The sequence below is a fragment of the Cetorhinus maximus genome, chromosome 16 (genome assembly GCF_964194155.1).
Source record: "Cetorhinus maximus chromosome 16, sCetMax3.hap1.1, whole genome shotgun sequence".
Lineage (NCBI taxonomy): Eukaryota > Metazoa > Chordata > Chondrichthyes > Lamniformes > Cetorhinidae > Cetorhinus > Cetorhinus maximus.
In genome coordinates this window covers 91239873-91253578 of record NC_135894.1, presented here as the reverse complement: position 1 = coordinate 91253578, position 13706 = coordinate 91239873, and the positions used below count along the sequence as shown (strand labels likewise).

The 13706-nt window shown below is 43.1% G+C and overlaps 1 protein-coding gene across 1 annotated transcript in view; it reads left to right on the top strand.

Moving 5' to 3' along the window:
• tmprss3a (transmembrane serine protease 3a) overlaps positions 1–13706 on the top strand; it is a 60768-nt gene that overhangs the window by 23359 nt on the left and 23703 nt on the right. The window contains exons 4-7 of the mRNA XM_078560478.1: positions 6994–7110; positions 8109–8232; positions 12254–12379; positions 13119–13162. Coding sequence (XP_078416604.1) covers positions 6994–7110; positions 8109–8232; positions 12254–12379; positions 13119–13162 — 411 coding nt within the window. The remainder of the gene's footprint in view (positions 1–6993; positions 7111–8108; positions 8233–12253; positions 12380–13118; positions 13163–13706) is intronic.

The following is a 13706-nucleotide window of genomic DNA, read 5'->3' as shown; positions in this document are numbered from 1 at the left end:
CGGCAGCACACCGGCCGACAATTAAGAGGCCTATTAAGGCCCTTAATAAATTAATTAAATCAGATTTTTCACTGCCCGTCCAACTGCTTGGTTGGCGGGCGGGCGGGCGAGTAGGCCAAGCGGCCTTTGCATTTTTTGCAAAGCCTCATCTACGGGTGGGATGAGGTTTCGACTAGTGATTTAAAACAATAAAAACTTTTAAAACTCATTCTTAACATGTCCCTGCCCATGTGGTAGAGTCACATGTAGGGGGCATGATTTAACATTTTGAAATTCTTTATTTATGTTTTTAATATTCTTTAGCTCCCTAAGGCAGCTCAGTGCTATCAGGGAGCTTTCAGTCCGAGCACCCGCACGCATGAGCAGACTTCCGCACTCACTCTCCTTCCGCCCCCACCCCTGCAGCGCTCAGCGTTGCAGCGCACGATTCACACTGGCTGGCCGTTAATTAGCCAGCCATGTGAAATCGCGATCGGGGTCCGATCGCAGGCAGCCGTCGGTTTCATGACCGCTCCCAGGCCCGCCTGCTGCCTCTGCCTGACGAGGTAAAAGTCTTGCCCAATGTGTTTATTTTTTCCCAAAGCTTACTGTTAAAACTTAGTACTATGAAAGATTTTTATTATCAGGAAGGTAAAGTTCAAAGATATAGTGAAACAATGGGAATTTACATTCAAAGGGGAAAATATATATATATAAATTTATATATATATATATATATATATGTATATATATATATATATATATATATAAAGGAGCAAAGGCTGTGTGTAACAGTAGGCATTTTAGGATCTAACAAGTGTGAAAAGCCTTCAGCAGCTATGACTCAAGCTACTGTCTTCAAGTAACTGAAGTTAAGAAAACTCACTTTGAATTCGACTGGTTCAGGGTATCGTGCGTCACCTTGCCTGGGTCTTTTAAAATCTGTGTGTCTTACTGTTGCCTTAACAATAGTATAACTGGGATTCAGATTAATTAGGGGATTTAAAAGTTATCACAGGAGTAATTTGTAGATCCATGTATGTGCTTAAAATCATTTTTCTTGTTAATAAATGTTTAATCTAGTTTTGTAAAAAATTATAAGACTTTGTGGTCTTATTACTACTGAATTCAAAGGACACCTCTCAAAATTTATACAGATTGCAAAACAAGTTGTGGCAGTTGTTTCAAGTTTCCCTTCGAGATTTGAATAACTCAACATTTAACATCTGCTGTGCCATAACAGTGTACCTATGCCATATGGACTGCAGAAGCTGAAGAAGATGGCTCACTACCACCTTCTCAAGGACAATTCGTGATGGACACAAAAATGTTAGTCTTGACAGCGATGTCCACATCCCACGATAGTATGTAAAAAATGCTGTAAATCTATTAGAAATAAAGAACTTGCATTCCTATAGCTCCTTTCATGACCTCAGGTCACCCCCAAAGTGTTTCACAGCTATTGAAGCACTTTTGAAGTGCAGTTTCTGTTACAATATAGGGAAGCATGGCAAAGAATTTGCACACAGAAAGCGGCCGCCAGTCAAGGTGAATGGATAGCTTGCCCTGATGATTCAGTTGGTGTGTTACTGTGCCCTGTAGACCAGAGGTCCTGGGCTCAATTCCTGATCGATACTGAGCTAGGTGGCCTCACAGTTGACACAAAGGTGATATGGTGACTCTCAGTGGATTTGCACCAGGGAGGTGAAAACATTTCTGCCTCTCAATTTGATAATGAGCTCTGCTGGAAGCGGTGTTGTGATGGCCCACATGGTAAAATGCCACGCTACAATTGTTTACACAACGGTTGCAGTTGGGGTTGTTCCACACAGAAACAAAATCAAATTTCAAAATAACCAATTGTTAGACATAAGGTTGTTTTAGTAATTGCTAAACTTGATCTCTGTTCTCATGACAGTGATATGTCATTGATCAGTCATTCTGTGTAGCATTGCCTTTCCTACTGTCATTTGATCTCTCGCACTCATGTTTCTGGAGAGAATCCATCATCTTATTTTCAAACCGTTCAAGCAAAAGCACACAATTGGTGTCATATTCCACTGAGGAGCATTTACTAAGGTAGTCTTTACTACCTTCCAGTTAGCTTCAATATTATTAGTTTATAATCCTGGGTAACATAGGATTAGCTATGGGCTTCCGCAGATCCATATATTCGAAAGTCAGTGAAGCAAGGTGTGTACACACTCATTTACAGGGGAACGTGCATAGCTTAAAAACCTTCGGCTTTCTCATAACTCTATTTACCTGTGTTCACAGCAAGAAGTAGCTCCATGAAGAGGAAATCTCCCATCAATGTAAGCTTGAACATTCATGTGTGACTTAACTGGGTTTCCAGGCCAGGGAATCACCGATTGCACTTGCCATGTTGTATAAATTACCAGGAATTCTTTTTTTTTATTCATCCTTCATGGGATTTGGGCTTCACTGGCTGGGCCAGCATTCATTGCCCATCCCTAGTTGCCCTTGAAAAGCTGGTGGTGAGCTGCCTTCTCGAACCGCTGCAGTCCATGTGGTGTAGGTACACCCACTGTGCTGTTAGGGAGGGAGTTTCAGGATTTTGACCCAGTGACAGTGAAGGAATGGCGATATATTTCCAAGTCAGGATGGTATGTGGCTTGGAGGGAAACTTCAAGGTAGTGGTGCTCCCACCTATCTGCTGCCCTTGTCCTACTAGATGGTAGTGGTCATGGGTTTGGAAGGTGCTGTATAAGGAGCCTTGGTGAATTTCTGCAATGCATCTTGTAGATGGTACACACTGCGGCTACTGTGCATCGGTGATAGAGGGAGTGAACGTTTGTGGATGTGGTGCCAATCAAGCGGGCTGCTTTGTCCTGGATGGTGTCCAGCTTCTTGAGTGTTGTGGGAGCGGCACTCATCCAGGCAAGTGGGGAGTATTCCATCACACTCCTGACTTGTGCCTTGTAGATAGTGGACAGGCTTTGGGGAGTCAGGAGGTGAGTTACTCGACACAGGATTCCCAACCTCTGACCCACTCTTGTAGCCACAATATTTATATAGCTAGTCCAGTTCAGTTTCTGGTCAATTGTAACTCCCAGGATGTTGATAGTGGAGGATTCAGTGATGGCAATGCCATTGAATGTCAAGGGGAGATGGTTAGATTCTCTCTTGTTGGAGATGGTAATTGTCTGGCACTTATGTGGCACGAATGTTACTTGCCACTTGTCAGCCCAAGCCTGGATCTTGTCCAGGCCTTGCTGCATTTGGACATGGACTGCTTCAGTATCTGAGGAGTCATGAATGGTGCTGAACATTGTGCTATCCTCAGTGAACATCCCCATTTCTGACCTTATGATGGAAGGAAAGTCATTGATGAAGCAACTGAAGATGGTTGGGCCAAGGACACTACCCTGAGGAACTCCTGCGATGATGTGCTGGAGCTGAGATGACTGACCTCCAACAACCACAACCATCCTCCTTTATGCTAGGTATGACTCCAACCAGTGGAGAGTTATCCCCCTGATTCCCATTGACTCCAGTTTTGCTAAGGCTCCTTGATGTCTCACCCAGTCAAACACGGCCTTGTTGTCAAGAGCATTAACTCCCACCTCACCTCGGGAATTCAGCTCTGTTGTCCATGTTTGAACCAAGGCTGTAATGAGGTCAGGAGCTGAGTGGCCCTGGCGGAACCCAAACTGGGCGTCAGTGAGCTGTGTTTGATAGCACTGTTGATGACCGCTTCCGTCACTGTACTGATGATCTAGAGTAGACTGATGGGGTGGTAATTGGCCAGGTTGGATTTGTTCTTTCTTTTGTGACTAGGACATCCCTGGGTAATTTTCCACATAGCTGGGTAGATGCCAGTGTTGTAGCTATACTGGAACAGATTGGTTTTGGTGTGGTAAGTTCTGGAGCACAAGTCTTCGGCACTAATACCGGAAAATTGTCAGGGTCCATAGCCTTTGCAATAGCCAGTGTCTTCAGCCATTTCTTGTTATCACGTGGAGTAAATTGAGTTGACTGAAAACTGGCATCTGTGGGGCTGGGGACCTATGGAGGATCCGAGATAGATTATCCACTCGGCACTTCTGGCTGAAGATTGTAGCAAATGCTTCAGTTTTATCTTCTGCACTGACTGGGCTCCCCCAGCATTGAGGATGGGGATATTTTTGGAGCCTCCTCCTCCAGTGAGTTGTTTAGTTGTCCACCACTATTCATGACTGGATGTGGCAGGACTACAGATCTTCGAGCTGATCTGTTGGTTGTGGGATCGCTTAGCTCAGTCTATCACTTGCTGCTTATACTGTTTGGCACGCAAATAGTCCTGTGTTATAGCTTCACCAGGCTGACACCTGATTTTTAGGTACGCCTGGTGCTGCTCCTGGCATGCCCTCCTGCACTTTTCATTGAACCAGGCTTGATGGCAACGCTAGAGTTGGGGATATGCTGGGTCATGAAGTTACAGATTGTGTTCAAGTACAAATCTGCTGCTGATGATGGTCCACAGCGCCTCTTCGATGCTCACTCTTGAGTTGCTAGATCTGTTCAAAATCTACCCCATTTAGCATGCTGGTAGTGCCACACTACATGATGGAGGGTATCCTCAATGTGAAGGTGGGATTTCTTCTCCATGAGGACTGTGCAGTGGTCACTCCTACCAATACCGTCATGGACAGATGCATCTGCGGCAGGCAGGTTGGTGAGGATGAGGTCAAGTATGTTTTCGTCTCTTGTTGGTTCCCTCACCATCTGCTGCAGACCCAGCCTACTAGCTATGGCCTTTAGGATTTGACCAGCTCAGGCAATAGTGGTGCTACCAAGCCACTCTTGGTGATGGACATTGAAGTCCCCCACCCAGAGTACATTCTATACCCTTACCACCCTCAGTGCTTCCTCCAAGTGATGTTCAACATGGAGGTGCACTGATTCATCAGCTGAGGGAGAGTGGTACATGGTAATCAGAAGGAGGTTTCCTTGCCCATGTTTGGCCTGATGCAATGTGACTTCATGGGGTCTGGAGTCAATGTTGAGGACTCCCAGGGCAACTCCCTCCTGACTGTATACCATTGTGCTAGGTCTGTCCTGCCAGTGGGACAGGACATACCAAGGGATAGTGATTGTGGTTTTTGGGACATTATCTGTAAGATATGATTCAATGAGGATGATTATGTCAGGCTGTTGCTTGACTAGTCTGTGGAGACAGCTCTCCCAATTTTGGCACTAACCCCCAGATGTTAGCAAGGAGGACTTTGCAGGGCCAAGTTTGCCGTTGTCATTTCCGGTGCCTAGGGCAATGACCAGGTGGTCTGTCCGGTTTCATTCCTTTTTGAGGCTTTGTAGTGGTTTGATACTGCTGAGCCATTTAAGAGCCAACCACATCTGGAGTCACATGTAGGCCAGGCCAGACAACATAAGGACAGTAGGTTTCCTTCCCTAAAGGGGCATTAGTGAACAGGTTGGGTTTTATGACAATTGACAGTGGTCATCATTAGACTTTTAATTCCAGGTTTTTATTGAATTCAAATTCCACCATCTGCTGTGGTAGGATTCAAACCCATGTCCCCCCAGAGCATTACGCTGGGTCTCTGGATTACTAGTCTAGCAACAATATCACTATGCCATCACCTCCCCGCTTCTATCCACTCTGGAAGGCAATATGTATCATACTGTAAGATCATTACATTATGGCCAGAAATAACAGTCAAGTTTATTGAGAAGTCATAAAATTATACAGAATCAGGAAAGTATACCAAAATACTGATGGCACAAATATTGACAAAACAATAAAGGTAGCATAAGCCTATCAGGGAAATAACGTTTCTTATTTAAAATATATTTCTTATGCAGCCGACTAATCATAGGGGCTTATGGTGCAACCTTCAATTTGGATTGGGACATCAAACGGGCAGTAAAGATCAGATTCCCATTAAAAGCACCAGAATTTTAAATTCTGCTGAAATGATAATTGCCACAGAATAAATGTAAATAGCCGTCTATTCAACTCAACAAAACTGCACTCAGGCTCATGGCTGAACAAATCATGCAGCATATTTGGAGTTGAGTTGAATCTTGGCTCCTCCCTGAAACAAACTATCTAGCAACCAGCCGAACAAAGTGCTTTCACTTAAGCTGGGGGACAATTTCTGAGAGTGAATTTGACTTATAGCCCTTTGTATTATGAAAATATTAAAGAAACTCGTACTAATACAAATTTCACCCTTAACTCTTGTTCCAGCCTCGTTTACAGAAAGGCTTGAAATCCATTCAAAGTGTTTGCACCTTGCATCAATGCTAAAATATAAGGAATAATTTTATGAGGCTGTGCTGCCAGTGTTCAAGTTTAAACAGTCTCTGCACCACAAAAATGACTTATCCGGTGTAAACACAGTGTTAGGGCCCAACTTGACTCCATAGTGAAATAGAGACACCCTGAAGGATGGATCTTTTACACTCATTGTAGTGTAAATGTGATCTGAGTCATTACTTTCAGATGAGAAAAAATATTAGATGCAAAAACAGTTTAACCAAAATGCAGGCATGAAAAAATTGTGGGGAGATGGTGGCATAGTGGCAGTGTCACTAGACTAGTAATCCAGGTGCCCAGGCTAATGTTCTAGGGACGCAGGTTCACACCCCACAACAGCAACTGGTGGAATTTAAATTCAATTAAGCCTGGGGACTGAAAGCCAATCTTGATAATGGTGACCATGAAGTTATCATTGATTCCCATAAAAAAACCATCTGGTGGTTCACTCCCTATAGGGAAGGAAATCTGCCATCCTTATCTGGCCTATATGTGACTCCAGACCCACAGCAATGCAGTTGACTCTTAACTGCCCTCTGAAATGGTCTAGCAAGGCAATTAGGGGTGGGTGACAAATGCTGGCCTTGCCAGCAACACTCATGTCCTACGAGAGAATAAAGTAAAATCAATCCAGTTGGTTTTTTTTTAATTTATTCTTAAACAAAGCTCACTGTAAGACAACAACTGTTAAAAGCCAGTAATAATTACAAAACCAATTAAAATTCTTTCAGTCACACACAGTTGCATTGGCAAGTTCCAGTGTCACACATCCTCATCGTGTATATGGCACACAGCTCGGTGTGATGGTACCAAAGACTGCCCTTCGGGAGAAGATGAACTGGGATGTGGTAAAGTAGAAAATTAATTTATTTAAATGTTCATTTTCCTAATGGGCCAAGTTTTGCTGGAGAGATACCAGCACGTTAATGTTACACACCGTTATACATGCACAAATTGGCCAGCAAATGCAGGGGATTAAGAGATACGCTGGGAGTAGCTAATCTCCAGAATTTGCTGATCGATTTACATTGCTTGCTTTACACAAATGACATTTAATCCTTAGCCTTCATTATTGACACAGAAAGTTGGTAATTAATAGCATACATATCCTTTAATGACAGGATGATTTAATGACATGTCAATGCAATGCCAAACAATCTCTCTGGCTCAGGAAGGGACCAATTTAACCTGTTCAACCTCATTCCTGCAAGTAGTAAATTCTTCTCTGGGTTTTCAAAAATATCAAACCTTAAAGTTCAACGTGGTTTCCCTATTTTTTTTCTCTGTACCTTTTCTCTCTTTGTCTAATCAACCTTCCCCTCTCTTTGTTTCTTTTCTTTACCTGATTTGACTCTGATTCACCTTATTTCCTTCTCCATTTTCCCTCTGTTGCTTCTCTGATCTTCAAACCTCGGCGATTAAGGAGATCGGCTCATCGTACAGTAAGGTCCTTTGCCCTCTCTGCGCCATTATCAGCTTGAACTTCCAGAATGTCATGGCGCAGGGAACGTTTGAGCTGATGGGGACAATAAAAACACTAACCTAATGGTGCACATCATGAGGATACCCCATTTCAGAAAGACCTGGCTCAATGAGATTTTGTACTTTGCACAGCGTAAGATTTTTATTGCTAAGGAATGGAACATAATTCCATAATTCAAACGATGAGCAGACCCACTCACATGACAAACCAGCATCAGACCTTCAGGATGATGTTATGCCTGCTGGTTTTGAAGAGTTCGGCAGGGGAATGCCTACTGTTGACTGCTTATACTGTCGATTTGGGAGGTGTATCTGCTCCAGCCGTGACCTTACCCTCTTTTCCTTTTCTGCTTGGCTTTGTCAGTGCGAGTCAGTGGGAAAAGTTCAGTGGTGCAGATTTATACGGCTGGTACCTGGAGGACGGTGTGTTGGGAGGGATGGAATGCTGTGCATGGTACCGCTGCGTGTAAACAACTGGGATACAGCAGGTAAATACAATTTTTTTTTAAAAATGTATATTCTTTCCCTAGCCTAATCTCTTAAAAACTGAAGGACTTGCGAGCTTCACTGTCGGAGCTGCCTTCTTTCTGGTGAGACATGAAAACTAGACCTGGTCTGCCCTGTCAGGCGGGTGTAAAGGATCCCAAAGAAGAGCTGGGGAGCTGGGCAGTTCTCCCCGGTGTCCTGGCCAATAGTTCTCTCTCAATTAACATCACCAAAACAGATGATTTGGTTGCTGTAAAGGTTGTCTGGTGTTTCACAGAGAGGTCTGAAGGCTTGTATGGTTAAACATAAACTGTTTATTGGTAACCCATAACTATGTACATATCCAAGGTACTGCCATGCATGGGTGCTGTCCCATGCTCCTTCTAGACTCTACCCCACAGACAGTCTACTATCACGTGATTCTCTGCATCACTATGTAGTCCATACTGTTCTCCAGTCCTTACGCTGCCGAACACCCTTATCCTACACCGCCTCCCCAATTCCTTAGCCAACTACAGTCACAATACAATATTTATTTTGCTTGCTACCCTTCTCCCCCCGTTGCCCACCACCCCCTCCCCCGCCTCAAGTCTCTGACTTCAAAAGGCAGATGGTCTGGAGACTTGACAATTCTTCCAGATCTCATCCTATCATGTTTGGAGCAATGGTAGTCTCAGTTGCTTTCAGTTGACTTTGTTGGTTTGATGTTTAAATTGTAGTAATCTGTGTTTGAACTACCTGGTTACCTTGTGCACCTTCGAGTTGCATTTCTCTTTATCAACAGCCCGTCTACTTTGGCACCATGGGCTTGTCCCATTCCTTCTGAAGGGAATGTGCACTCTGCTCATTCCTAGAGCGGACTCGAATGTTCTTGCTGGACGTTGACATTTCAAAAATGGAACCTTCATTTCCACTCATTTCACAATTTCAGCTATGCCATTTTTCAACAACTCAATGGATCTCGGTACATTTGAGGCATCCTGTGCTTTCTTTTCTAGTTTCTTGAACTTCAGCATTAGATTTGCATTTTCCAATCCTATTTTTGTCTTTTCTTTCTCTGTCTGCAGCAGAGCTTTGTCCTTGTCCATCATTTTGGTCTCCCTGTTGGCCAAGTCTGTCTCCAGTGAAGTTTTAACTTGTTTCAGCTCTGTAATTGTGCTACTCATGGCTTCATCCTCTGCTCACAACTTGGTAAGTTCTACAGCTTTTCCTTTCAATGCTTCCTCTGTTCCATTCAGCCGGTTCTTCAGCTCTTCGGTTTCTTTCTTGTACCTCTTGGCTTCCTCCTGGAATATTGAATATTGCTGAGTCTTCTTTGCCAACTGGTTCTTCAGTCCATATAACTCTTCATCAGAACTCTTCTGATGAAGAGTCATACGGACTCGAAACGTTAACTCTGCCTTTCTCTCCACAGATGCTGTCAGACCTGCTGAGGTTTTCCAGCAATTTTTGTTTTTGTTTCAGATTTCCAGCATCCGCAGCATTTTGCTTTTATCTTGGTTCTTCAGTTTGTTCAGGGTGACTTTAAATTCATTTTGCTTCCCTTCGTAATTGTCCCAGAGGAACAAACTTTGACCTTGTAACACGCGAAGGTCCTTCAACAGGTTTTCCTTTTCTTTGCGAAGTTCAATTGCTTCGTCTTGAGTTTTCTTGTAATTCAACAGAGTCTCCTCGAGTTTCTACTGCTGCTCTTCCATTCTGCTGTTCACAACAGTCTTCATTTCTTCATACTGCTGAAGGGTTACTTACTCCATTTGCATTTGATCTTGAAGGACAGTCAGCTGTTCTTTCAACTGTTTATTTTCTTTTTGACCTCTACATCACTAGGTGGGTGGGAATGTTCTCCAGTCCCACATTAACCCTTACTCTGCCGAACACCCTTATCCCGCTGGTTATTCATCTCACTGCTCTTTGTCGGAGCTTATGTGAAAACTAGCTGCCACACTTTACTACAGCGGAGACTATGCTTCAAAAAGTGTTTAACTGGCTGTAAAATATTTTGGGAGGTGTTGAGGGGGCAGCGTGAAAACCGCTAAAGAAATGCAGGTCTGTCTTTCTTCTTTTTTTATAGTTCTCTGCCAAACAGCATTCTCTGAGGCTTTGTCCAAACGGTGTGAATAGTCATGAGAAACTTGACAGTGAGCTCCAGCTGCCACTCAATCGATGAGGTCATGACAGAAGAATCCAATCTCACAATTGCCCAATTTGTACACTCAATGGGGGTATTTATGACTTTGGTTAACAGTGTATAATGGACCACATTGGATCAGCTGCCCATTGTACATCAATCCCGCTTTTCGCTTCAATCGAGAGAGATGTGCTCTGGCCTGCGTGCATTATTGTCCTGAGTCATGATGACCCCCAAGAACTTCAAATATGAGACACAGCCTAATAATCATGAAGAGGGAAGTCTGTTTTAATTCCACCCAACCCCCCACCTGCCCACCTCACCCTTCCCTACATCAGGGATGCTGTACTGCTTCTAGCACCATCACTGATGAACTTAGATAACTCAGCACAGAAGTTGGAGTGAACGTAGAACCTTCTGGCTGAAGTGTCTCAGCACAGCATCCTAGAAGGGCAAGCAATGCTCACTGAGTTTTGTTTTTCATTTGCTGTTGGGATGTGACTGTAGCTGACAAGGCCAGCATTTATTGTCCATCCCTGATCGCCTTCAAGTTATGAGTGTTGAAGAGTATCTGAAGGAGCTGAGTGTGTGACACAGGCAACCTTACACCTGAGAGTCAATGGAAGGAGTAACATTAGGAAAATAAACACAAAAGGTGCCCCAAAATGTGAGGAAATTGTCAACATGTAGTCATATAAGTGAAATCTGGAACTGTCTCCTGAAAAGGCCATGGACATTGAGTCAATTGAAACTTTCAAGACTGGGGTCGATTGATTATTGTTTGCTGAGGGATATCAAGGGGGATATGTGTTAACGGTGGTTAAATGTAGGTGAGATTTGTGATCTAATTGGATGCAGAGCAGATCCATGGAGCCTAATGGCCTCCTCCCTTACCAAACAGCATGGCATTCTCACATAGCCTGATTGGTAGGGCAAGTGATTGATTGATGATTAGATTCACTCAGAAACTGGAACTTGCACAGCCTCTGATGTGCAATAGATGCACAGAAGATCTGATAACTCAGATAAACGGTAGACAATGCATAAAGTTATCAGGACCAGAGTGAACCAGTTGGAGGCAGGGCAGGGAGCCAGCCGGAGAGGCCTGCATAGACACAATGGGCCAAATGGCCTCCTCCTCTGCTTTAACCATTCTAAGGTTGTATGATTTTAAATTGTGTTGTCCTTTTTTAATCTGCTTTTTTTCCACAAGCTCCCAAGAGGCCATGTGGTTTTGAGTGGTGTAGAGAGTATACACTGTAACCCCTCTAGCCCAGAATGCATGGGGCCAAGTCATTTCTGGATTTCAGAGTTTTCTGGATTATACAATGACATTAGAATGCCTAACCACAAGCGTGTGAACCAGAAAGCAATGTAGATATGAATATTGATTTGAAACATAAAGCTGTGATGAAACATTATAAAACTGTAACAAAAATTGCTTTAGTTATCCAAATCTCGTATCTTCCATGTTTCTGCCCCCAAAGTCCTGAATTAAAATGATGCCATGAGTCGCTTGGATCTGCTCAAAACATTTCCGGATAACTGGTGTTTCCGAACTTTAGGTTTCCAGGCTGGAGAGGTTAACGGGTACTGTGATACATAAAGTATCACACTCGCATGGGGCAGCCTGAATGGAGCAACAGGTCTTTTTCTGTCCCCCCTTTGTTCCTGTGTTTGTACGTGCAATAAAATGGGGAAATTCCCTGGATTTTCCTCGGGAGGCCATGTGATGCCGAGTCTCTTGCCCAAGGCATGACTTCCCAATTTGCATATATAACTTAGCATATTTTACATATCATTTGAATATTTATTTGTATGTTGTAAAGCGCTGTTGGTTTTGGCTTTGCAATCAGTGAGGCCTTTCCCTTATGTCTCTGATTTCTGTCCCCCAGTTACATCAACTCCACAGAGTTCCCTATCGCATCCATTGAGGAGAAGCTGAAGCTTAACTTTGTGGAAGTAAATTTTAGCCAGCACAGAATCCACAGCCCCAAGATACAAATGGTGATCCCACTGAGGTACCTAAACCATTAAAAATTAGTAGCTCTGATGTGTTTTATAAGCTTAACACGTTCATATAAACTGTTTTGCCTTGCCATGGCAATTTAACACTTTTCAAATTCAGTCACATTCTCAGGCAACAACTTTTGAAAACATTGCAGGAAAGAAACTGTGCAATCCAATAATCAGCTTAATGTCTGATGGTATTACTGTTGGTCAGACGCACACATAATGATTTATTATAATCACTGCTTTTTGCTTTAGCATTGATTTTCTTTCCGATGCTCTACAGGCTCCAGACAAGAGTTTATTGCAAGTTGAGAGATTCCAATGTGGTTTTGAAGTTACTGTAATAATAATGAGATCTAAAGGTCACAGGAGCAGTTTTGATAAAGAAATTTCCAAAGCTCATTTGATCTCAATTTGGCAGGATATCAGAGCATTACAGTATCTAACTTGTTTTTAAATATGTTGGAAGGGATTGTGCAGGGTATAATTTGAGGTCAGAGATGAACCTAACGACCTGTAGTAAGACCAGTTATTTTAACAGCATATGGAGGATGTGGACAGTAAATGGACACCCAGCAATGATTGCCAAGGTATTCGGAGTTCACTTCCATTGGAATAAAACAAAAAATTGAACCTTAGCAAAGCTCAAAGACCTTTTTATCACCGTGTTGGTCACCATTTTAATATTTTAGTATGAACGTATTTGCTCAGTTTTGATTTTATTTTCTGATTGTCTTTTCTTGGCAGCACCGAATGTAATTCAGGCAAGGTGACATCACTAAAATGCTTAGGTGAGTTTCATAGAAAGAGGATCCTGTTCGAATTGTTTGAAGGTGTAGATTATTATTAAATTGTTGTTAATGTAGAAGAGTTTCCCAAAGTGCTTTGCATACTAGGTCACACAAGCCACATAAGGTGATATTAGGACAGGTGACCCAAAGCTCGGTTAAAGAGGTGTGTTTTAATGAAGGTCTTTAAGCAGGGGAGAGAGAGAGAGAGATGGAAAAGATTATGGGGGGGTAGAAAGGAAAGTGGAGCTGAGACCACAACCAGATCAGTCATGATCTTATTGAGTGGTGGAGCAGACTCAAATGGCCTTCTCCTGTGTTCCAATGTTCTGGGATTAATTTTTTTTTTTTAATTCATTCATGGGATGTGGCTGTTGCTGCACAGGCCAGCATTTGTTGCCCATCACTAATTGCCCTTGTTCAGAGGGCATTTAAGAGTCAACCACATTGCTGTGGGCCTGGAGTCACAAGTAGACCAGACCAGCAGATTTCCTTCCCTAAAATGGGTTTTTATGACAATCAACAATGGTTTCATGGTCATCATTAG